Here is a 24496-nt window from a genome sequence, read left to right as displayed (position 1 = left end):
GGGAAAGCCCCACTCTCCTCTCATTGCAGCCTGGATCCTGAAGGTGGTGAAGCTGCACAGACCTGCAGCCTGTGCCCAGTGAAACACAAGTGTTCTGATGGCCTGCCTGTGCCAGTGTCACACTTCATGTGCAGGACACACAAACATCACCAAGTGCTGCAGAACAAAGAAATAAAACATCAGAGTACTGCCAGCAAACTCAAGTTCTCTCCTGAAGGCTTCTGCAGCTCTGAGATTGCTGCAGTTACAGCTCTGTGCAAGTCACACTTCCCCCAGCCTACCCTCCCTGTGGCACCCGCTGCTCTCCTGGCCACAGACAGCAATAGTGGGCACTGGCTCCTTTTCAAAAGCACAAAGTGGACAGTATCAGTCACCAGTACTTGGCATGACTCCAACACAATCTTCAAAATACAAATATTTAATAGAAAAATTTAATTTAATTTTACAAAATACAGATACAACACTACTCGATGTAGCAAAATAATGGAATTGAAAAATAATTTCAAAATATTTAAAGCATTAGGTTCTAAAATAAATAATGCTATCTAAAAGAAGTGTTCAGGTTTTGCAATTAGGAGGAGGCAGTTTCACTATTACTGATCTCTTCAACTTCTTTACAAGTTTCATAATTTATGTAGAAAAATATACAAGAAAAGAATTTGGGATAAAGAATAGGTTGAGCATGTAACATTTAACATAAATAAAAAGCCTAAAGCAAAACCAAAAAGAAAACCAATCATTTTATTTCTGTACATCAAGACTACAAATAGTATTTTAACACTTCATTTATTACCCAAATTAAGAAATTATACATTTTTATATGGTTACTAGTAAACATCTTAAAACCACTCAGTTTCCCCACATTTAAAAGGATATTGCTGGTTACTGCTTATTAAATAGGAAATCCAGCAGAGTTTCCAGTAACAGCAAAATATTTTTTTTGCATAAGAGATGAATACAAATTTGATTGCAATTTTTGATGATTTAAAATATAAAGGTAAAGTTCAGAGGGATGGACTGATGAATCTTACAGTCTGAACTATAATTCCTTTTCTAAACTCCCCAGAGTTTGCATACGAAACCCTACGATGTGCCTACTGTTAGAGGATCAGCTCCTTCCATGTGAGAGCAATTTTCTCCCCAGATATCAAATTACATTAAGCAGCATATTCCCACTTACTTTTCTCAGCAGAAATACTGCAGGGAAATGGATATAAAAGCTGTTTAATCACAAAAAAAAGTTAATTTGTTTAGTGTCTACAGCACAGATATGGCATTTAAGATGGAAAGAAATGATAGGGAAAAGGAATGTGAACACCACAGGCTTCAAATATAAAAGATAAAGCCTGATAACTTTGGTTCAAATAACTTTAATAATTATTACATGTATATTTTTCCAAAGTGGTGATTTCTATATGTACTGTATGCAATAGGAGACTGATTCATTTAAAACCAACCAACCAACCAACAAACCTGTACAGGCACAAAAGACAGAAACAGGACAGAGAAAACCTGGAAAGTCACATCCATTTAGAACAGTGTCCAAGTGATAATGATGCAGCAAAGGCTGAACTTAAAATAATGCAAATCCGTTCTCTTCAAAGTGTTTCAGAAAGCACAAATGGAATATTACACCCATTTTATCTCAGTGTCTACCATCTTGAGGGAAGGTAGTATCAATCAAAATCAGTTCTGCAACAACTGTCATAGAATCATGGACTAGGCTGAGTTGGAAGGGGTTGATCAGGATCATCCAGTCCAACTCCTGGTCCTGGCACAGGACACCCCAAGAGTCAAAAATGTCTGAGAACACTGTTCAAATGCTTCTTGAACTCTGGCAGACCTGGGGTTGTGACCACTGCTTTGGGGAGCCTATTCCAGAGCCCAACCGCTTCCTGGGTGAGAAACCATTTCATGATACCAAACCTGAACCTTCCCCAGTCCAGTTCCATGCTGTTTCCTCAGGTCTCATCACTGTCACCACAGAGCAGAGATCAGTGCCTGCCTCTCCTCTTCCCCTCATGAGGAGTTGTAACTGCAGTGAGGGGTCCCCTCAGTCTTCTCCAGACTGAACAGACCAAGTGACCTCAGCCCCTCCTCACATGGCTTCCCCTCCAGGCCCTTAACCACCCTCATGGCCTCCTCTGGATGCTTTCTAATGGCTCAATGTCTTTATATTGTGGCACCAAAAACTGCCCCCAGCACTTGAGGTGAGGCGGCCCCAATGCACAGCAGAGGGGACAATCCCCTCCCTTTCCCAGCTGGCAGTGCTGTGCCTGATGCTCCCAGGACAAGGGTTGGCCCTCCTGGGGCCCATGTTCAGCTTGCCATCAACCAGGAGCCCCAGGTCCCTTTCCACAGCTGCTCTCCAACCTCTCATTCCCCAGTCTGTCCACACTGCCAGGGCTGCCCCGTCCTAGGAGCAGAACCCAGGACTTGCCCTGGTTGAATTTCACATGGTTGGTGATTGCCCATCTCTCCATGATTTGTAAACAACTCTACGATATAAGTTACAATGTTAGGTTGTCAGAAATGAGCATTTTCATCCTCTCAGTTCTGGGATATCTGCAAACATCTGCTCGCCTTCCTTGTAAAAGATTAATTACCGGATGTTAGCCCTGTCTCATCCCAATGCACTGCACAGTACACAGCTTTATTGCCAGTTTGCAAAATTATTTATGTTTGAACAGCACAAAGCCAAAGCTTCATCTTTGGTTAATTTCACTGAGATGTCACTGTTCTTTAAATGTGCTCTTTCTTCACATAAACACAGAAATCAGCCACACTGCACACAGCATTCATTGTTTTGAGTCATAAAGCAGTGTCAACGCAATATTCAGTAATGGAAGCTAACTAAGAAATCGTGTTTAGAAATGAAACCTATTTGAGGGCATTTGGTAAGACACAAGAGCTGCAGAAATGTAGACAGAATTCCCTTAAAACTGCTCGGGTATGGGTGCTGCTTATAGAGTAGGCACTGGTTCGTTCTTCTGCAGATCATTCACATAAGCATGGGTTGGACTCAGCTGAGTTCAAATCCAGCAGCACATTCAATGGCATAGAGGAGCTTGCTTCTCATCAGGTTCTCGTCATAAAACTCAGGAAGCTTCAGCAAGTTCATGCAGGTACTGGCAGTAGGCAGCCTGTCTAAATCTGATCCTCCGTTGTGAATGCAAAATGCAGGATATAACTCCTGGAAGATGCAGCCAAAACAAAAAATGACCACAAATCAAAAAAAGGTATACAAGCCAAAACTACCCTGTAGTAGCTAGCACACATTTCTACAAAGTAAATCACTGGATGAAAACCTGTCACAATGACACTCAAGTGGCATTTCTTTCATTCCTCATACCACCAAAACCATTCTTGAATTGTGTAGTGTCTCCTTCTGCCTTGTCCCAACGAGATCCACTCATTTGGAACACACAAAGCAATTTATGTGATTCTAAGGAAAATACAATGACTTGTTATTGTTCATACAGTCTATGGTACAAATTTACATGCTACACAAACATAGTATCAATGTGCATAGTGAGTCTGTAATGATAAAAATTTGTCAAACCCTGATTATTCTTTGATGTGTTAACTACTGATCTAAAGAACATATTTTAAAGAGGTTTTGTATGTAGTATTTAAGTGGTTTAATAATATCCCATTTATCATCTTCCAAAAAGTAGTGTAGTGAAAAATATACTTATTTATTACCTCCAAATCATTGCTTTTGCTAGCAACATGGTATTCATTTTATCAAAAGCTTGCCTGAGGTAAAAAAGTTCTGATTTCAGAAACTCAAAAAAAAATCCAGCTTCAAAGGCAAAAGGTCAATGAGATTCTAAGCTAAATTATTGTTCAAATGGAGGCCTTAAAAGTATTTCATGGCTAAAATGTTGCATTTTTAGTGTTCCTTTCAAAATGCTAATTGAATTCCCCTACTCTAGCTTTAAAAATAGAAAAATGGAGTTCTAAATTGAAATGTCATGCCAAGGGCACCATTTGTTGCATAATTAAATACTGTACAGCGGGAAAGTGCAATAGTTTGGAAGGGAAAAGTATCATCAATTTATTATGTGACCTGATTGGAACTTAACAATTTTCAACCACACTATAATGATTTTTTTTTTTTGGTCTGTAACAATCACATTTATTAAACTTATTAAACTTTAATTAGCTTTAGTAAATGTTATTCTGAACCTTACTCTGGCAATGGAAGTTGAACATTTTTAAACGATGCAAAGCTAAACCATGTTATCTATAAGCTATGACCATCATGATATTTCCTAATCTTAAATCAACATTCACTGACTTAAAGCATGCTGGTCTCGTAATATAATACATATATAGAAAATTTCAGAGTGAGAACCAGAAATACACAAAACTTTAGAGCAAGAATCAGAAATTGTGTTTCTCTCAGAAAAATACAGCACAACACTAGAAGTGCAAACAGATTTTGAAGATGGTTTGTGTTCATGTCTCCCATCAACATGAACAGGTTCTCATGCTCACTTGGCTGGCAATACTCAGCACTCCTGTGGCTCCACACTCTGCACCTTCCAAGCTCCAAACAATGCACTGTCAGGGGCTACCAACACATTCCTGCCTTTCCTGGCAGACACTTCCTGGCAAGCCCCAGGTTTGGAGGTAAATCCCTGTTCACAGGTCCTGTTGCAGCCATGACAGCTGAGGTCCCACTCAGAGCTGCCCAGCAGAGCGGCTCTAATGCCCTTTCAGCTGCTTTCCTCTGCCAACACTGCTGCATGTGGCTGAGCATGCAAGCCCCTTGTACAGTCAATTCATCTTTTAACTTACTGCTTTCAGGCTGAAAATCTGGTGACTAATTTGTTTCCACTTTTTCCTAGCCATGTCTGCTACAGGCAGTTTGTGGCCCATCTCCCAAGTGAATACACAAACTGCAGCTTTCCACATTTAGGTTTTCTTTTGAGTGTGTCACTGTCAGCCTTATTATTTTTAGACTTTTGATTCACTTCCTCCATCTCTTCAAATGTCACACCGGATACTTCAAAGCTGGATACCTACATCTGCACTTCCTCCTCTCCCTTTGTAATTAAAGAGGATGACAACGAATGGCAACTCTGCTTCCTTGGTTTCCCCAGTTGTTTCCCAATTCTCCCTTCCTAATGTGACTGATGTGCACTGTTCTATCTTGGTCTCATCCTGGAGTTTTCCAATTGCTCTTCCTGCTGTCCTGTAAAATCCTATTCATTGCTAGAGTACTGTACAGTGAGATCTGCATGGAGCTGGGGGGTTTAGGAGAAAAGCCTGCAGACTTTCAAATGACAAATCACATAAATCAATAGACAAATAGCAGAGACAGGATTCATGTGATTCAACAGCCATGTCCATTGTCTCCATATCCATATCTATAGACACTCTTTACTGTTAAAGGGCACCTGGTTAGCATATTTTGGGGAGTCTGAGATGAATCATTTCATCCTGAAGCTGACACATGGAACAGTCAGATCAATTACCAACTGAAAGTGCCACCTCCAATCCTAGATGTCTATAAAAGGAGTGTAGCTGAGCTATAGATTACAGATACTGAAGATGGAGGATGTTGCCCATCCATCCACATGGTAACATCACCACAGAGTACTGAATGTTCCCATATTTTAGAGGAAATGATGTGATGGCTGGTACTTAGCCAGAATTTTGCAGTCCACTGAAATTCATGGGTAAAACAACCCCAGAATTTAGTTTCAAAATGTCTTCACCTTGCCTTGGCCTCTCTTTAGTTTTATCAGCAATATAGCAGATTTTGACACTAAAGTGTCCCTGTAAATAGCAATCTGGAGACTGCAGCTAAATATTCTGCTGCTAAGGGTAATGAGATGAGAGCTTCAAGCAGATAAATGGCAATTAGAAGAGAAGAAAATACACGTCCTGCTTCAAATGGTTAATTTAAGAGGATCAAACTTCATAATTGCTTTTATAACCTAACTTCTCTTTTGCCTGACTTTTGCCTTAACTCAACCTGTTGTTCGAAACTGGTAGCAACTCTCCTTCTGCACAACATGAAATGGCAGCAAAGACCTTCCATCACGTGCAGCAAGTGCTCTAATCAGTGATTTGCAGGCTTATCTAATTTTGCCATTAAAATAGAAAGCAACAGAACACTTCATTACATATTTTAAAACTGTACTTATTATACATGCAAATGCAAACACTGAAGCTGTTTCTGTAGTCATGGACAAGTATTCTCAAACTGTAGATTCCTAGACAAGAAAAACTTGGACCAACATCTGCAGCATTTCTAAAAGCTTGCCAGGAAGTCAGAGGACATACCTTAAAGCCCAGAAGAGGGGGTCGAGAACAGCTCGTTACAAATTTGAGTAGTTTGCGTTTCTCTTCATCAGTGAAGCTTTCTACAACTCTCCAAAATATTTTAATTACAGGATGGTCTGCTGTGTAGCCACCTACAATGAGATTTAAATGATTTACAGCTAGAATAGTTCTATGTAAGAAATAAATTCTTCAGAAAACCTAGCATCAACCTTGAAGGTTTGGGGAAGATATTATAGCCAGCAGGCTTGTATTGCTAACTTCTGGTACTTACAGATCTGTCATCATTGCAATTTCAGTTTCATTGCTTACCTATGGCTACTTTATCCCTCAGCTTCTTAAATGCAGTTTTCTTCACTGCAGCCTATTTTAATTTAGTCTTATTTAGTTTAGTATTTAGCTAGTAACTTCAGACTATTGCCTTTCACTCCAAAAGTGTGCAAAATCTGCAAGACCCAGGATGTTACTGAATGAATCCGCTCACCCTGAGGTAAGCCCAGATGTGAACTGATGATTTGGTAACTACTTTTTGATTACATTAATGATAAATGCAGGGGACATTAAGTAAGATACCTTGCATTTTTCACAAGGAAAATATATGATCTCTCTTCAGAGTGTCTGAGAAATGGCAAGTATCTAAATGAGGTAGCAGAAACTACTATCCCAAAGTAATTTGCAGATTTATTTTCAGATCAGTCTAATTTTAATTTAGAAAATAAATGCCCTCAAATTATCTGGCCATAAACTTGCATTTAAGCATGTGAAAAAAATAAACTGTGTATCTCAATTTCCCACCACTTATAAAACCGGGTTGCAATTTTAGCCAATTTTCAAATTTGGCCAAAGGTAACAAGAATGACCCTGCAACTTTTTCTTAAGAGGTAGAATGAAAACCAAATTCAGTTATTCTCAAGTCAGTCATAACAGATTTTTTTTACCTAAGTAAAATATGCTTACCTGAATAGTTTGTGAAAGATTTAAGGTCATCCAAACTAATAGGAACTTGTGCACCAGAAGTCAGAACCTAACGGCAAAGGAAATGAGACCGTTACATTAGAGACAGAAATCAGCCATTATTTCTGTTAGGAGCAGTTGCTTTGTGCAGCTTTAAGCACAGTACCTGTATTTCCTGCTGATCAAACATGCGAAGCCACTCGAGGTTGACCACGTTGGCCAGCCCCTGGCGGAAGGCCAGGCAGTGCTGGCGGATCTGTTTGTTCAGCCTGTAGTCCGCCACCAGGTGGATGTACGCGATCCGGTTGGCGCTGGAGACGGGAATGTCCTTCCCACCAGGCTTCAGCTCAACCACCTACAAACACAGCCATTCTCATCACCTGGGAAACTGCACTTCTGTGCCCTAACTGTGAAATGGGGCTGCAAAACATTCTAGTCAGTGATGTATCCCTTTGAAGCTGGCTAGGATACACTCAGGAATATTCACCTCAAAGAAAGATAGAAGATCAGGAGGAGTTACAAAGGTTTTCTCTGTTTATGTGTAAGAGCACACTCTGTGCACCCAGACATCCAGCTGCCAATGCAGCTCATCACACAGCCCCATGGTTTGTCATCAGAAAGCCGGATTAGGCAAGCTGTGCTTGACTGGCTGGGCTCCTCCCTAACTGCTGCTAGTGAATTCTGCAGGGTCACATTATGGTAAAGCAATGTCCACTCTGTAGCAGGCCCCAGAGCCTGCAAGGGCTCCCTGGTGTTCAGCAGCCTAAGATAGGAAATGCCAAGTCACGTTGACTGGACTTTGGAAGCCCCTCTCTTCCGCCTTCAGACCCTTGCTTATCTCTCTGGTAAGACTATAGGCCACTTTCCTTTGACCTTTACTATTGGACAATTTCTAAACCCCCTGTATCCTATAAAAACCCCTACTTTTGCCCAGCTCAGGAGAAGAGCTGTCATTGAGAACCTCCATAGAAAACTTCAATAAAGACATCACTGTGGAACCTTATACAGCCTTCTCCTCTCTCTCCCTGCGTCTGCCTACTGGCACCTAGCAAGCAAAGAGCTGAAATCCCAATGAGCTGATAATCCCTAAAAGAGCTGATATAATTAAGCTTGCTGAGGCTGCCTGTGGCTAAGAACTGCTTGGGAACTCAGACAGGTGGACAGCCTGTGCCAAGCAGGACTGCACTATCCAGATCCATTCCAGCATGCTGGGGACACCCCAAAACCCGGCTAGAGGCTGCATTACCGCTGAGTCAAAACTGCAAGCTCAGCATTCACAATTCGTCCTGTAGAAAATGTACTGTTGTAACTCAGTATATTCAATGAAAGTAAAAAAAACAACCAAACAAATCAAGCCTAAGTATTGTTTTTCTACTGGGAAGCTCAACTTTTGTCCTTCAAGCACACCAAGGTATCTCAGTATGGGAGAATTTTTAAAGAAACGCCCCAGAACTAAAGATACTGTACTTGCATTAAGATATAAACCAGGTTCAAAGATAGCTGAACACTATAGGCCTTCACATATCCTACTCTTTACTACATGAGGTTCATTTAGTTAAGCAGCAGCCCAATTGGAAGGTATTATTAGAGTACTTAAGAATAAAAAAAACCCTAAAAAACCAAAATACTGTCACCTTTTGAACTCTTCCAAAAACTGCTGGTTTTTTCCTACACTCTGGAGTCAGCAATATCTTCATTTAAACCAACAGTGCGCTTCACTATGTGGTGTTAATGGCCTCTTTAGAGCAGAGAATTAAACACAGGAATAGCTTCTTTTCTAACAGGCTACCTAGTAATGCAAGCTGTTCATGTCCTAAACAAAATGTGTAAAATGGTATGATTAAAAATTCACAGTGCTTTTGAGCATTCAGGTTTTTTCTTGATTCATAGCTCTTTAAGACAAAAGAAACCATTAAGATCTGTGAATTCTGACCTCCCAGATGACACAGGCCAGAGGATTCTGTCTAGAGATTCCTGTATTCAACTCCATAAATCCACAAATGAGTTAGAGCACATTTTTAGAGATGTGCAATCCTGTGATGGTGTATCTACCACTTTCTTTGATAAGCTACCACAACCTGAATTACAATAGGTGTTAAAAATATGTCTTACTTCCCACTTTAATCCTTCAGCTGCAAGCTTCTGGCTTTTGTTAGTTCCTACAGTAAAAAAACTCATCAGTACTCCACCATGTCTGCGTGCAGGTACTGATAATGCTTAAACCCTACTCCTGCAAGAATTAAGCAAAAGGAAGGTGTCAGTGTAGGTGGCACCATTTCACACCCTGTACACATTCTCTTGTTCCTTCCACAAGAGCCAGGGACACAAGAGCCAGGAGGGCTCTCTCTGGGATCCACCCATTGCAGCACCCTGCCTGGGACACAGCCAGGGACCATTTCCAGAGGGTACAGTGCCTGGGGTCACTGGCTGGCCTGAGGGTCAGGGTATTTTTACTGGTAAAGTCCACAAGGAGTATTAATAGAAGTGTGGGACATGTTCCATACCACAGTGGAAACAGCTGATGAGAAGGGGCCCCTGCACTGCTGAGCTCTCAGTGTTTCATCCACTGTAGTAATTTTACTACTGTTGCTGAACAGTTAATCATCAGATTAATCCAATAATTGACAAGCATTCTGATTTTCACTTCAAATCCAATGGGTAAACTTTGTTCATACCTACTGTCGTCCTTATTTCAGTGTTGAAGAGTTTAATCAGCTCATTCCTTCCTCCTCAAATATATCCATGATGTATTACTTAAGGGCAGCAACTTCATTAATCTTCCCAGAAACTTTTACATGGAACTAAAGACAGTTCTTTTAATTTCCTCCTACAAAATACCTTTTACAAAGCCTAGCAAGACCAGAAAGCTTTCTCTTACTTCTTAAATTCTTGTCCTCTTTAGCTTTACAAGATCAGAGCAACCAGTGATATTCCACACGAACAGATCAGTATTGTGACCTCAATATTACTAATACCTCACTATCTGCCCTCTTACAAACCTTCTCTACTTGTTTCGCAGAACTGCAGAATCCCTTGGGTTTTTGACACCATTTAATACAATCCCTCTCTCTGAGGTATGGACACACTGAATTAGGCCTTATTAAAATGCATTAGAGCATATTTCTATCACCTAACTCATCAAGCATCTTTTTATAATATGGACACCAGCACTACACTAACAGATATCACTCCATGTGCATACAACAATTTCTGTGAGCTTGGTTTCTACAATGAAAGATGCTTGAACTGACCTCCTTCCTAAAATAGCCCAAGGGAACTACTGGCAGGCTGTTCTAGAAAACTTCTGTACTTTAGGATTCATCCCAGCACTAGGTGAAGTAAAATGTCTGACCTTCCCTGCAGGCCAGCAAACAGAAATCAGGACACAGATTAATTTACATCTGCATTGTAATAACACTGGCTCCACAGTGCTCTAGGGATGTCAGGAAAGCTGTATTCATTCTATAATAAAAAGCTATTCTTTCCCCATAAAGTTCTTCCTTCAAAACAAAGAAAAGAAAAGGTGCTGCACTCTTTCTGATCACTGTTTTTAGAAAACAGTACAAAGTTGTTTTGGTTTGGTTTTTAAATCTCATTATTTCTTTCATTTTTATATTTTTAAGTAGCAAATCTTGATTTCTGACCCAGCAACGTTTCTGCAGCTGCTCTTCCTCCCTAGAGCCCTGCACTGCCACAAGTACAGGCACAGCACTCAGTTAAGGGCATTTCCTGGGGTATTCCAGAGACCCAATTATCCATTTTCAGGGTTTGTCAGTGTGAGGTTAATTTTATTGCTGTGTGTCAAAGTATCATCCAAGACCAAAAGAAAAGGGATAACAGAACACAAATAATAAATATATTATGCCAAAAACGTTAAGAAGGATGTAAACAGAAACCAGTAACACTTGGTAAACATAACACTGAAGTAAGGGTAGATGCACTCAGTGTTTTCAAGGCATTAAAGGAACTTAAGGGCAGCAGAATTGTAGAATTCCCACTTAATTCTAAAAGTCAGGAATGACTGTTGAAGAGTTCCTTTTCAAAAAGGCCACAGCACAGCTTAATAGATCTTAAACACTTCATCAACTTCATTTTTATTTTATCCATGCAGTCTTGGCCACTAGATGGGGCAAGCCAATAACCCAGGTTACCCGGGATGGCCACACGAGGAAAGCACAGCCCTGTGTCATCTGTTTCCATTCTGCAGATCTAAGTTTAAACAAACAAACAAACAAACAAGAAGTATTTTAACTTGGTTTGTAATCAAAATCGCATGCACTAAAGGAAATCAAACCATAGATATAATTTAGGTAAGTATTCAGATCATTCAGACAAATTTGATTCCCTACTCACTAAGTGCATCTTCAAAAAGAAAGAGAAATACCAAAAGAGGACAGAAAAGTCTGTATGTATGAAGACATAAGACACATTATCTCTTCACAGAATCACAGAACCTTCAGTGCAATTTTATACAGCTCTTACAGATATTCAAGAATTCCTACAAGATGAGAATCTTTTGGGCTGTGATCACTTTTGTTCACATCACCCCTACTTTCCCCATTTTGAAAAGAAGTTAATGAAGTTTTTTTTCCCTTTCTCTGTCATCTGCCTACCACATGTTCATGCAGGAGTTCCAGGTAAGAGATTGCATATGAATGCCTAAGAATGCATTTTCTGTAAGTGTTACAAGTCTGCCTGAGAAAGCTCAGCCTCAGCCTAATTTCATTGCTGCTGAAAAACCTCTAAAATCATCCATCTAAGCCACTACATCCTAGTAAAGAGGTTGTCAAGACAGAAACTTTCAAAACTATTTTTAAGGCTTGAAAATTTTCCCCCTAAGAAATTCAAAAGCAAAGAACTCCCCTTTGGTGAGTCACCATATTTTCAGTGACAGCAATGGCATTCACACCTGTTTAAAAAGTCCAAGGTGTCCCAAAACCAAGTTCTGTATGATATAAATTTTATAGAAACTGTTACCATCTCTATCACAGTGCTTCTCTGTGGATTTGTGCTTTTACACTTTATTTATGGAATCTTCTGATCACACTCAACTTGAGATCCATGTACTCTCAAGTATCAGTGTGAGACTGATATTCTCAAGCAGAGTTTCTGAGTACAGCACCCAACATTTCTGAAGGAAGAGGAATGAGTATTTACATCTCCCTCTTGCCCTGGACAGCCACAAAACTTGCCTTCCTCATTGAAAGAAGTGGAAGGGAGAAAGGTCTGAGAAGAGAAGGTATTTTCTTGAATTTGCTAACCTTATTCTTACAGACCTTTCATAACCATCTCATCTACAAGATAAAAGGAAAAACTAAATCAATATACAGACCTGTAACCACAGGCTGACCTCCTCTGAGACTTTGCTACTGGCCACCATTTTCTGCAGGAGACCCAACAGCTGAAATGTGGGCTGGTATCACTGCATTAGACAGATCTTTATCAAAAGCTATTTGGGGTTGGAAGATAAGGTTGATGGCATAGCTCCCCTAATTAGCAGGTCTAATGTGCAAATTATTAAGTACCTTTTTCAACTTCTGGTGAATGCACTTTGACAATAGTTTAATGGGGTCTAAAAGCACATTACAGGATTGGAATCAATACACTGATAATAGAATTTCTACCTTCTACTACTGACAGAGGCACTAGAGTCCTTTTTGAATGTGTCTTTCATTGCAGATAATGCTTTTGTGTCACAATTGGTGGATGGACACTGTCATGAGCAGAGCTATTTACAATGATAGATTTATGATGCATTTATTGGGCACTAATTTATTAAACACTAAAGTGGCTGTTTAGCTGAAAACTACATATAATGTACACTCAACATAAGGAGTGCAAATTAAGCTCTTTTCCCAAAGTGAATTAGCCTTACCTTGGCACAGTCCATTAGTATGCAATGGTTACAAGTCAAACAGCAGATAAAATGTGTTTATCCATATGAGGTTTATTAAGGTAATGAAATGAAGTATAAAAAGAGACTTGTTGCATTGAAAGGCAGAAGACAGTGACAAGAACCAGTGGGTTCTGTTGGACTACATTAATAGGCAGTGAGCCTCATAGAAAGATGGCTGATAGTTTGTGGGTAAAATGTTCAATTATAAAACCAGCCAAACAGCATCAGAATATTTATTTTAACTTACATTTCACCTTGTTACTCAGTAACTCACTAATACATTAAATCTTCCTTTTAAAGTTATGCCAAACAACTACAAATCATAACTCTTGAAAATAGTAGCCATAGCCCTAATTTTAGTTAGATACTAAACTGGATTTGTGTTAGCTGTGACCAACAAAGCTTTTACTTTAAGCAGAATTAAATAAATAGTTTTAGAATGCAGACTTTCCCCTCAGTATTAAAAATCCCAGATTATACTGGAACCTGCCATTTGGTGTGCTTTGCTCCCTAGAGCCCAAGAACGTGCTCCGAGAATGTGCTTTTGGGTACATCTGTACCACATCTTTATCTCAAGTTTTTGAGTACTTTTCTAAAGACATTGCAGGTCAGATGTTTTCACACAGGGAGGAAAATGACATATGGCACTTGTTTAATATTAAGTGCTACTTATATCAGGTAACTGTTGCCTCTCCCCTTTAGTGTGCTTTAAGAATCCCAAATCTGAGGGTATTATTTTAAAATTTATTCCAATCCAGATTTTAGGATCTTCCACAATGACAGGAAATGGATGACAGAAGTGTAAGGTAAAACCCAAGCCTGACACCATTCAAGCAGAAGTCTTGGCCAGCAAATTTGCCATGACCTCAGCAGCCTCAGAGAATTCAAGCTCCCAATTTCCAGGACAGGTTACTGCACCTCACTGGGGCTGCTGCACTGGACATGTGCACAGTCCTGGCCCCCCTGAGCAGCAAACCCAGAGCACTGCTCACCCCCCTCCTGGAGTCTCTGTTCACTCCTCACAACAGGAGGCTGAATTCAGATGCTGCTGCTCATCACAATGTGGACAGGTCTACTTTTTTCATCCAATTACATGCCATAATCAAGTGTAAGTTTGAAATCCTCAATTTTAAATCCTCAAAATTGAAGGAGGAAGCATGACAAAAGACTTTACCTAGGAGGTTACCTGCATTAGCACACTAAGGCAGGCTTTTAGAGCTCTAGTGACATTTATTTTCCACTATGAGTGATCTTTAGTAGTCACAACAGAGCAAATAAAAGCTGTAATCCAATTATATGGTGCAACTGTGTTAAAAACTCAGACTTGAGGACCTAAGTAACTGCTTTTCAGAAGCACTAACACCATTTATCTCCTCTGACTAATCTGGTATCAAAACCATTAAAAAAAAAGGCTGGGGGGGGTAATAAAAAAAATTGAGGTTGATCAAACTTCAGGCTCTCTTACTTTGAAAATTACAGATAAAGGAGACAATGCTTATCTCACAATAAAGGGTCTTTACTATCAGTATTATTTTAAACCTCTCTGACTGCTAACTGCAACTCTAAAACTAGGCAGTACTTCTGTAGTTGACACATCATCTAAATGTTGCTATTATTACAAGTGCAATTGAAGAAATAACATTCCCAAGCAATAGAACTTTATATGTATGACTGTTAGAAAATAATCACTGCAGTTTACTCCTTAAAATATCAGACTTTTAAGTAATCCTCAAAAGATTTTTTAAAGTACACAGTTAGTTACTCTCTACTCCAAATACTGAGTCAGAATCCAAACTGATGACTTACAGCACCTGGAACAGTTATTTCCCATCACATTTAAATTTTTAAAATAGTAGAGATAGTAAAGATTCATCAGTCATAGATAAAAGGAAAAAAAAATTCAAAGCCATTCTTACCTGCGCTTCCCCAAGGTCATTATTTACCACGGTGAAGTTGAGCCCAAGTTCTTCCACATCCCCTTCATAGCTCTTTAGAAAAAGCAAATTTTTGTACATTTCTGGGTCTAGTGAAGCTAAATGATGAATGTCAACATCAGCACTTGTCCCTAATAATTTTGAGAGGAAAAAACTAGCAAATGGCAGCTCCACCAGCATATTTTCATAAAGAGCCTGAAAAATAAAGGAATTAAAAGCACATTAGATATTACTGTTTGTACATGCAGGAATTCAGAAGGTTTCTCAACCTTTGAGTAATTCTGTTTTAATTTGGTGCCTGAGTAGGTTCTTCTAGCATATAAATAGCTCAAATATCACACAAATTTAAGAATATTCATCCAAAATTTGAAATGCGAATATTCTTGTGAAATACCAAGGTCCCAAATCTCACAAATTAATTATGTTGTGATTTAAAATGCAAGGTCATTGCTTATCTGTTATTACTCTCTATCCAAATTGCATTTATTTTCAGGAAAAGCAAGGTTTGCTAAAGGACAATGCAACTGCATCAAGAAAGTCTTACAAAATAAGCTTATACATCTACTTCCATCAGCACCATCACAAGCAGTATTATTCCATTCATATCAATCACTACATGTAGAACTGTCATCCTCCTCATCCCCTTGGAATAACTCTGTAAACCCAGCACATTTTAAACTAATAAAATCTATCTGGTGCATGTTACAGAGATTCATGGCTGCACCTTTGGTGAATTTCACTGCTCTAATGCCAGTCAAAACATCCTCGTTTCCAAGCCAAGAGCTGACCAGTTCTGACTGTGTCACAGGTCCAATCCTGTCTGTGCCTGACACTACTACAGATATCAAAAAATTCATGAACCAAACATGTACTGACCCAAATCTTTTGACTGCAACCTCAAATTAGCCCCAAGAATTTTCAAACATCATTCTAGGTTTATCTACGGTATAAGCACATTTCCATGTAATGCAAAGTATCTTTGCATTATTTTTTATTAAGTCACTAATAATTACTCAGAAGAAAAAAGTACTTATGGTAGCTCTCAGAAGGAAAGGTGCACCCTTCAGAGCTATTCTGAATAAAGGACCACTGCTTTAAAAAGACCCATTCCTGGCACATGCTGCCTCTCTCATTGTCCACTCTGTTTGCCACATCAACATCTCTACCAGTGACAACTAAATCTTTGCAGAACACTAATATCACTGCCAGGCTGATCAGACAAGGCATCACCAACATAACATCACTGTAACATCATTGTTTGGTCCCTTTTAAGTCTCCAAGAGCAGAGTTTTGGTGTTACTGAATTCCTCCATAATCTGCTGCAAACTTAGAAAAGGAAGTTTCCGAAACCACTGAGGGGGAAAAAAACCCCAAAACTGAAAAAAGATGAATAGATGTAACTCTAATCACTCAATGATATTCCAACAAAGACTTTAAGAAAAATATACACAATTCCTTAAACGTCTGAAAGAACATTTTTCTATGAGGTGAGTTAGACCTTGCAAGAAAACCTGAGAATAACGAGTTCAAAGCCAAAGGGTGCATTATATTTAGAGCCATATGATTTATTCAAGGTGTAGAAGTCAAAATCCTCATTTGTATAGCTGACTTTAAAAGCAAACTAGAGGGATAAATCATTAATTTGCAATGTGTAAGGTCAGTGTTTGCTGTTCCTGCATTAGTAACAATAAAGCTATTGTAATTCCTTAAATATATCAAAGCTACCCGAATTTAAAATGGAATTCCATCTGTGACTCATAAAATGTAAATGCAGAGGTGTAATTTTTTACACAAGGCAGGTTTAAGCCTTTAGAGCATTCAATATACAAGGACTAATAAATGATAGCACTAAAAACTATGATCACATCAGCTAAATGGATTATAAATTAAATTTCCATAATGTATGCAACTGAAATACAAATGTAGACATAAATCAAGGTATTTTCTAAACACAGGTTAATTACACAAATTCAAAACCTGTCTATTTTTTATGCAAAATAATCCACTTAGCATTTTTCAAACTGGTCTTAAGTCTTCACCACTTGCAACACTTGGTCCTAGAAGCCTATCAATAATTCCTTGTCAGGAAAAAAACAGCAATAGGTATATTGAAGAAACTTGTATGTTATTTTTCAAGTGTCTGTCTTTTATGAGTGTTTATTGCTAGAAATTGTGCCAAAATGATTTGAAATAAAAAGGATTAATTATGGTAGAAGCTTTTTAATATAAGTGAGTGCAGCTGCAATGCAATTAATGCAAATTGTGATGCTATCAGGAAAATAAATGTGAACAACATCACTGGCTATTTCTGTTTGCTGCCAAATAACTTCAGTAATTTACTACATTAAGAATCAATAAAAAAATAATGCATTTCAAATGCATCACTATTAATCTTCAGGTAGTTCCAAAGTGAACATTTATAACTTCATCTAAAAACTATATAAAGCATTTTTAAATAAACTAAATTGTGCAACTTGAGAATAACTTTAATTACTCCCTCTCTTAGCTAAGTGATTGCAATATTCAAAATACAGTATTTTTGGAAAGAAGACAAACAGTAGTGTTTTAATTAGTTTGAAAGTCAAGCTACCCTAATAAAGTTTAATAAAAAATGCACTAAACCTCTGGTGAATAAAGTCATTATGAACTTTGGTTTTGTTTCAACGAGGTGAAGGCCACCATTACAGCCCCAGCATGTGCAGGGATACTGAGAAGTGCTGTGTACAAGATGAGTAAATAAACTGAAACTTTATTTTCTGGATTCCATCTAACTTTTCTGTTTCTCAGTCAGCATCAACTGATCAAATTACCTGTTCTTGCTAAAAAATGTGATTCCGCACATTCCTGCCAGCGCAACAAAACCATCAGCTGCTGATTCCCCTGGGTTTGTCTGCAAGCAGAGCAGTTGTACAGTAGAGGCTACAGGGTCACTACAACCTGAATAAGGTTCAGAACTTGCAGATTATTTGTGCTGTGCTTTTTTTGGGCTGTTGGACTTGGGGTTTGCAGGGTGGGTTGAGTGTTGGTGGCCACAGCAGGGACACTGAAGTTTCTTTTAAATTAGAGTAAGATTAAGCTCACAGCCATGGCTGAAAGAGGGTGAGCCTTACCAGACAATTTGTTTTCACCAGGAGCACAACCTTCAGCTGCCAGATGCCCAGAGAAACCCACCCTGATGGGGATTTTTCTTACTAAAGCTAATCTAATGGCCTGGAGGGAGACTTCCCTCCTTCCTTGTTTTTCCATGCTGAACTACCTTGGGAAGCTGTAAGTTACCCTGTTTTAAGCTTAGCTTTTTGCCTCTCTGAACTCTCTGAACTGGCTTTCTGCAAACATCAAGGAGGAAGGAGCCCAGCATCAGCAACAGGCAAGGGAATGGTGACCACCTCTACCAGAGGAAAGCAGCTGCCAAATTAATCAGCTGCAGTGTGAAGCTGCATCATTAGAGTATACTTACACAGTCCTTTAATACAATATATGGCCATGCTCCCCACACAGAACTTGTCCTCTTTCTTCCTTTCACAGCCAACGAGCAACACCACTGATGGCAGAAATTGGCCTGCTCTTGGACAGAGATGTCTACTTCTGTTTGGCAAAATCAGAGCTTCCTTTCAGACACTGCTTCAGGAGCTCAAAGTCAGCAAACCTAACCAATGTCTATTTTAAAACCGATCTCTTCTCAAACTTCAAGTACTCTCACCCTTTCAGAAGTTTCCTTTTATTGTGCAGCAATCACCAATGGGACTGATGCCTTTCTATGGTGAGCTCTGACAGTTCCCATTCCCAACTTTCCTATCTGAGCCCCTGACCCCACTCTCTCTACCCTGCAGCCCATGAACTGCAGCAGGGCTATGGAAGGCAAAGAGTCCAGATGGGAAGTCATGAAAGGAGCAAGTGGTGGCCATGTACATCCAGCTTCTTACATTCAGATATGGGGGTCAACACCAACCACCTCAACCCATCCTATAGAGCTCTGCCCCCCTGAAAGGCTGGGATGTTAACATTCCAGCTGGACAGAAAGGCAATTTAAGGTACAAATTTGGGGTAAGAGGCTAGTCTGAAGCAGAGGCAGTGATGTTCACATCAAAGGCAATCCCACAAGAACAGTAATGCTCACAGGGTGACACATTCCCAAGTAGCCAAAAGGTAATGTCTGCTGAAAAGGCCAACCTGGATTTCCCAGCACTCTTTCAAACTCATGTAGATTAGGGATGCTCTTTAGTTAGTGACATCTCTAGATATCAAAAAGGAAGGAATTTAAAAGCTTCTGAAATGACTAAACAAAAGAAAAATTATATTTCAGTAACAAATTAGTTTTAGTACTCTCCAACCCAGTGTTCTAATTATGTCAAGCCTTTTCTATTTTCTGAAGAGATGGTTAAAATAAGGGGGATTTTTTCCTGATTAAAAGACCAAGAGCAATTATTTCACTATGGAAAAGTAGTATTCAGTGACAGGATTTTCACTCACCTGTCTCCCCTTTAGTGAGAATGCCTGCAGAACACACCAGAATATTAAAAACCACCAAAGTAACAGAAAGCCTACTGTGGTTAGTAAGTTTTCACTTCACATGCAGTCTGAAGTCTGTTGTTCCTCTTTTAAATAACCTCAGCTACCTGTGATTACAGTGTAGTTCCACAGTAACTGATTGCTACAGGGACTGGCCTTTACTCAGTTTGGTGACACAGATCAAAATGTGGGCATTTGAAGTGATGAAAAACATGATCTTCAGACACAAAGATACTGAATGCACTCACTACACACCTGTGTTGTGGAGGAAGAAGAAACAGTTCTTTAAAGCAAGCACCCTTCAGAACACAGGCATGCAATTAGTATCTGTAATATATTATGGAACAAGGATCTGGGCTGAAGGACAGCTGTACATAGTGGCAAAGAGAAGGATGATGGTTCTCTGAACAAGGAGGACTATTTTTCTTCCAACAAAATAATAATAGTGCCTGACAGGGATTACAGATGGTAGCTATCACTATACCATTCAAGTACTCCAAAGTCACACAAGGTATTGTTCAGGTGTGACCCCAAGATTGGGGAGCTGCTCTTCAGAAAGAGAAGATTCCACACCATGTTTTAATTTGGACAAAATGGAAGCTATTGGAGTAATTTCAGCCAGATTAGCTGTACACAGTAGAGGTGACATGAGCACTACAATGTGCTGAATAAAGTTCAACAAACTGCATAAACAGAATCATAGATTAATTAATTAAACCTCCCTCCCTGTAAGGCAGCTTTAGTGCCTTTACTTACACTTTCAGGTCTACAACTAAATCTCATTTATTATTTCAACTAAAGTCATTCTAAAGAAAAATAATCAGTCACTGCTGCTACTTTCCATTAATCCTTCACAAGCCAGAACTGTATTTTAAAGCATAAACAATGCTAAAGTCATATCCCTAGAAAGATGCACAGCTTTTGGGGTAAGGCAGTAAATGACTGGACTTAAATTCAGTTATTTCCATAATCAGTCCCCAAGACCATAACCCTTTCTATTTCAGTAATTTTAAGCAGTTACTATTAAATAATACTTAGCACTTACAGAGTGCAATAGATCTTCAAAGCTCTACAGAACCATTAATAAAAATGATAGAAAAATAGCAAAACCATTAGAACTTCCTTCTACCTTATTATTTATATCCTAGAAATATTTCATCACACTCACAAAGCTTTTGGGGGAAGCAGAGACTTTTCAACCCTAACGAAAAAGATTAAACTAAAAATTTCAGTTAAATTAAAATCAACATGTATTCATATTTTGAAGTATTTTTGGAGCTAACATTTACTAATCTCTAGATAAAATAATTTCTTAAAGATGTGCTTAATAACATGTTTAAAAGTGAGCAAACCCCCAAAGATACTGTTTCTAATGCCAATACAATAAAATAGAATTATTTCTCCCAGGTGTGTCCCAATGCAATGTGTCCTGTTACCCTGGAGCTCTAAGCCACTGTTTCCAAGTCTCTGAGCAGTAGCAGATGTTTAGATGCATCTGTATCACCATAGTAATGGAAAATCTGGTGCATTATCTTCCCTGTATTACTGTGAAAATTCATAGCTTGCCTTTGTTCTGTCTTTTAAAAGAACAGGAGTCCAAAATTCCACAGCTTGATGCCTGTAATGAGGCTTCTGCAAGCTTCAACAGCCCTTGCAGCAGTGTGAATAGCATTAGATTTTAAAATTACTGTTACAGTTTTTTGAGAAAAAGCCTTCTGAAAATTGGTTTTACTTCAGATTTCGCACTCAGTGTGAATTTGAAGGTCAGCAAGTACAAGTTTATAGAAGTTTCAGAGATCTGAGGTGGCAAGACTCAGGTGTAAAGGATCTGCCTGTCACAGGTGCTGCAGTCAGTGCAAATCCCTGGAACGGATGGCAGAGGTGTGGCAGCACAGACCAAACTCCTAACTCCTGAACACAGGACCAGGAAAATGTAAGGATCCATTCCCAAAGACTTCACTGGTTCATATAAACTGTAATGACCTTGAGTTAATTTTTAATTTAAAAATGGAAAGTCATGCTAGTATTTTTATTCTAGGAATTTAGGATGTCTTTAATTACATTAATGTTTATTACTAAAACATAGTGCTTCAGAAATGCCAGCACGTGCAGAAAACTACCATTTCATCAGCTTGATACTTTCTTTCTCATTTAATAGGAGCAGTTATCTCTGCAACTTATGCCATAAATATGATATAAACTGCTATCAATGTCATTTGGGGGGTTTTGAGGGATGAGAGAGAAAAGCACTATGGATAGCTGTGGATGCACAGGATAACTGATAGTTATCATTCCTTACTGAAGTTCCAGTAAAGGCTTAATAGATTTTTCTTGTCTCAAATTTAAACATAATTTAGGAAGAACTTGAAGATAAAAAGAAAACTTCTCCTCCTTATTTAAGCTTAATCTTCTGACATACTGAAACACTTAATACTATATAAGTAACCTCTGGATATGCTTCTGAGATAAATCTGTATTTTAATAGCAGTGAAACTAGTAATTTTTAAAGTTCAAACCAATTTAAGAATTTCAGTAAATATTCCAAACCTAATTGATTGAAATGGATGTAGGTGTTCCCAACTGTGAAAAAAGATCAGGATACCATTACCACACACTCTGTTTATTTATTCCCTGTCTAGGAACCTGATTTAGAGGCAATAAAATGCAATCAGTACACAAACCAGAAGCAGGAATCATCTGCTAATGGAACTTTTAATTGAGGAGTGACCACTGACATGAGGTAATTCTTTCCATGCAGAACTCCTTGCAGAGACCTCTATGCACTCTATCACGGTAAACAATCACTAACATATGCATTAAAGAAAATTTAAATTCATTATGACCCAATAAATATCACAATCCATCAATAAACACTTTTCCTCCCTAAAGATTTAGAGTTAAAATACCACATTTCAGTAGTCTTTTAACACTAGACATATATTTACAGGGTTACTACTAACATAGCTATTTGTAATCAAAAGATAATTGGTTTTGTTAAATGCACCAGTACACAAAGGAATTGTCAAGCTGAAGAACTGTGTCAGGAAATAGATTCAAATTATTTTACATCTGCATTCATAAATCATGAAATAACTTCCATAAGGTACCAATTCTGCACTCTTAGGATTGTGCTTCTGCACTGTGAGTTTATCATTAAAGGACCTTGCTACCTTCCATGGTAAATTCCTGTTTTGATTCCATATCAGATGATTCAGGATTTTCTGAGACAAATGATCATCAGTTAACTTGCTCTTACGCAAAATGCTGAATCTACAAAATCATGTGAGAGGTAATTGAAATTAATAAAACCAAGAGTTTATACCAATTACCTCCTCTTTGCATCAGTATCACAAATCCCATACCTACCATTCCAGGTACTAGTAGTACCAACTGGGGCTGTAGCACGAACTAATTAAGGGTCTACTGACTTAAATCAAGCCAAAGAGGGTCTAATTAAGTGAACAATGAGAAAAGGGAAAGTGCAGCCTAAAAATCAGAAGGAAAAAATCACCACCCTCCAAGAGTGGCAGAGCAATGCTTGACACCAAATAATCAAGTACATGAAAGCCAGTTCTCATTGTAGCTTTATTGCCCTGTTTTCTTTCCACAAGCTTTTGAATGAATGTACTCAAATATGTTATCAGAAACATCTCCTTGCATGTTTTAACTCCATACATAATTTAAGAGTTTAGGATCTGATGCAGATCTTGTTGTGGAAAGAGCCTCCTGAATCAATACTTCATAGATAAGACCCGAGAATGATTAAGAACTACTTTAGTTTTTCTGCAGAACAGATTCTACAGACACTGCTCATCTCAGAACTGTACCTTCCACAGAGGTACAATATTCAAAGTTACAAACAGTAACCATAAGGCATTTTCTCTAATACACAGAAAAATAATTGAATCAAAAATTAGGTCCCATTAATTTACTTATAGTGTAATAAAATCTGTGTTTGAGCTACTATTACTCTTCTAAAGCTTCATTTTACTCAAGGACTTAGTTTGCAACTATTTTTTTCAATTACATATATTTAATAACATTTAGATGTGTGCAAAGAAAGTCTGTTAGATCTTAAATCAGTAAACTACAAAAACTCTTAGGAAAATAAACAACTTTGACTTTCATCAATATCCACAAGTCCATGCAAATTACTGACCTCCTATCTACCATTACTGACCTATCTACCATTAAAAAATAATGATCAAAGAACAAAACCTAGATTGAATCCACCATCAACATAATGCTAAAATTTAAAATGAACACATTAGTTTTTCCTCAATCCTTGCTGCTTCTTCTATGAAACTTCTTTACTTGGTTCCACAAAAGAAGGACTCAGTTCAAAACAATTTAAAAGACATTTTGTTCTCTATATTGCCTTCCCAATCACTGAAGGCAGAAGTTGGGTCTTGGCAAAACAAATCTAAATCTTTTCAGAAAACCTTAGTGTCTTCCAAGGACTGCAGGTTCTATTGTTTAGAAAAGGGGACTCAATATTATACTGCAAAAATAGATGTTCTTCAGCATCAACATGAATGTGTGACTCACAAGTGCTATTTAATATTCTGGAATAAGAGAGGAGGTAGAATTCAGTACATGCAAAGACACTGAGTGTATTATACAAAAATCTCTACTGTCAGAGTCACTCTGCTTAACATGCAAAGACAGTCACTGTAAAACAAAATAAATGCAAGAACTAGCAGGTTTATGTCAAAAGGGAAGAAGAGGAAGCCATAAAAATTATCATACTAATCTATCTATGGATTTCCTGTCATATTCTTAAACTAATGCAGATACTTCATGAAATTTAAGTAAATTATCCTAAGAATTAGTAGCTTGATGTCAAAGAATTCCAAATGTAAATAATGTCCTTTCCCACAACATCTGTCACAGTAAATCACTGAAT

The 24496-nt window shown here is 38.4% G+C and overlaps 1 protein-coding gene across 1 annotated transcript in view; it reads right to left on the bottom strand.

Annotated features, from left to right (window-relative positions):
- Window positions 1–722: 722 nt before the first annotated feature.
- Window positions 723–24496, bottom strand: part of UBE3C (ubiquitin protein ligase E3C) — a 70683-nt gene continuing 46909 nt past the window's right edge. Inside the window, exons 19-23 of the mRNA XM_018909184.3 lie at window positions 15064–15276; window positions 7418–7606; window positions 7255–7321; window positions 6301–6431; window positions 723–3193 (exon numbers count right to left, since the gene is read on the bottom strand). Coding sequence (XP_018764729.2) covers window positions 3023–3193; window positions 6301–6431; window positions 7255–7321; window positions 7418–7606; window positions 15064–15276 — 771 coding nt within the window. The 3' untranslated portion in view covers window positions 723–3022. The remainder of the gene's footprint in view (window positions 3194–6300; window positions 6432–7254; window positions 7322–7417; window positions 7607–15063; window positions 15277–24496) is intronic.

This window comes from Serinus canaria, chromosome 2 (genome assembly GCF_022539315.1).
Source record: "Serinus canaria isolate serCan28SL12 chromosome 2, serCan2020, whole genome shotgun sequence".
Classification (NCBI taxonomy): Eukaryota; Metazoa; Chordata; class Aves; order Passeriformes; family Fringillidae; genus Serinus; species Serinus canaria.
Note: the sequence above shows the minus strand (reverse complement) of the source record. Positions and strands in the feature narration are given on the sequence as shown.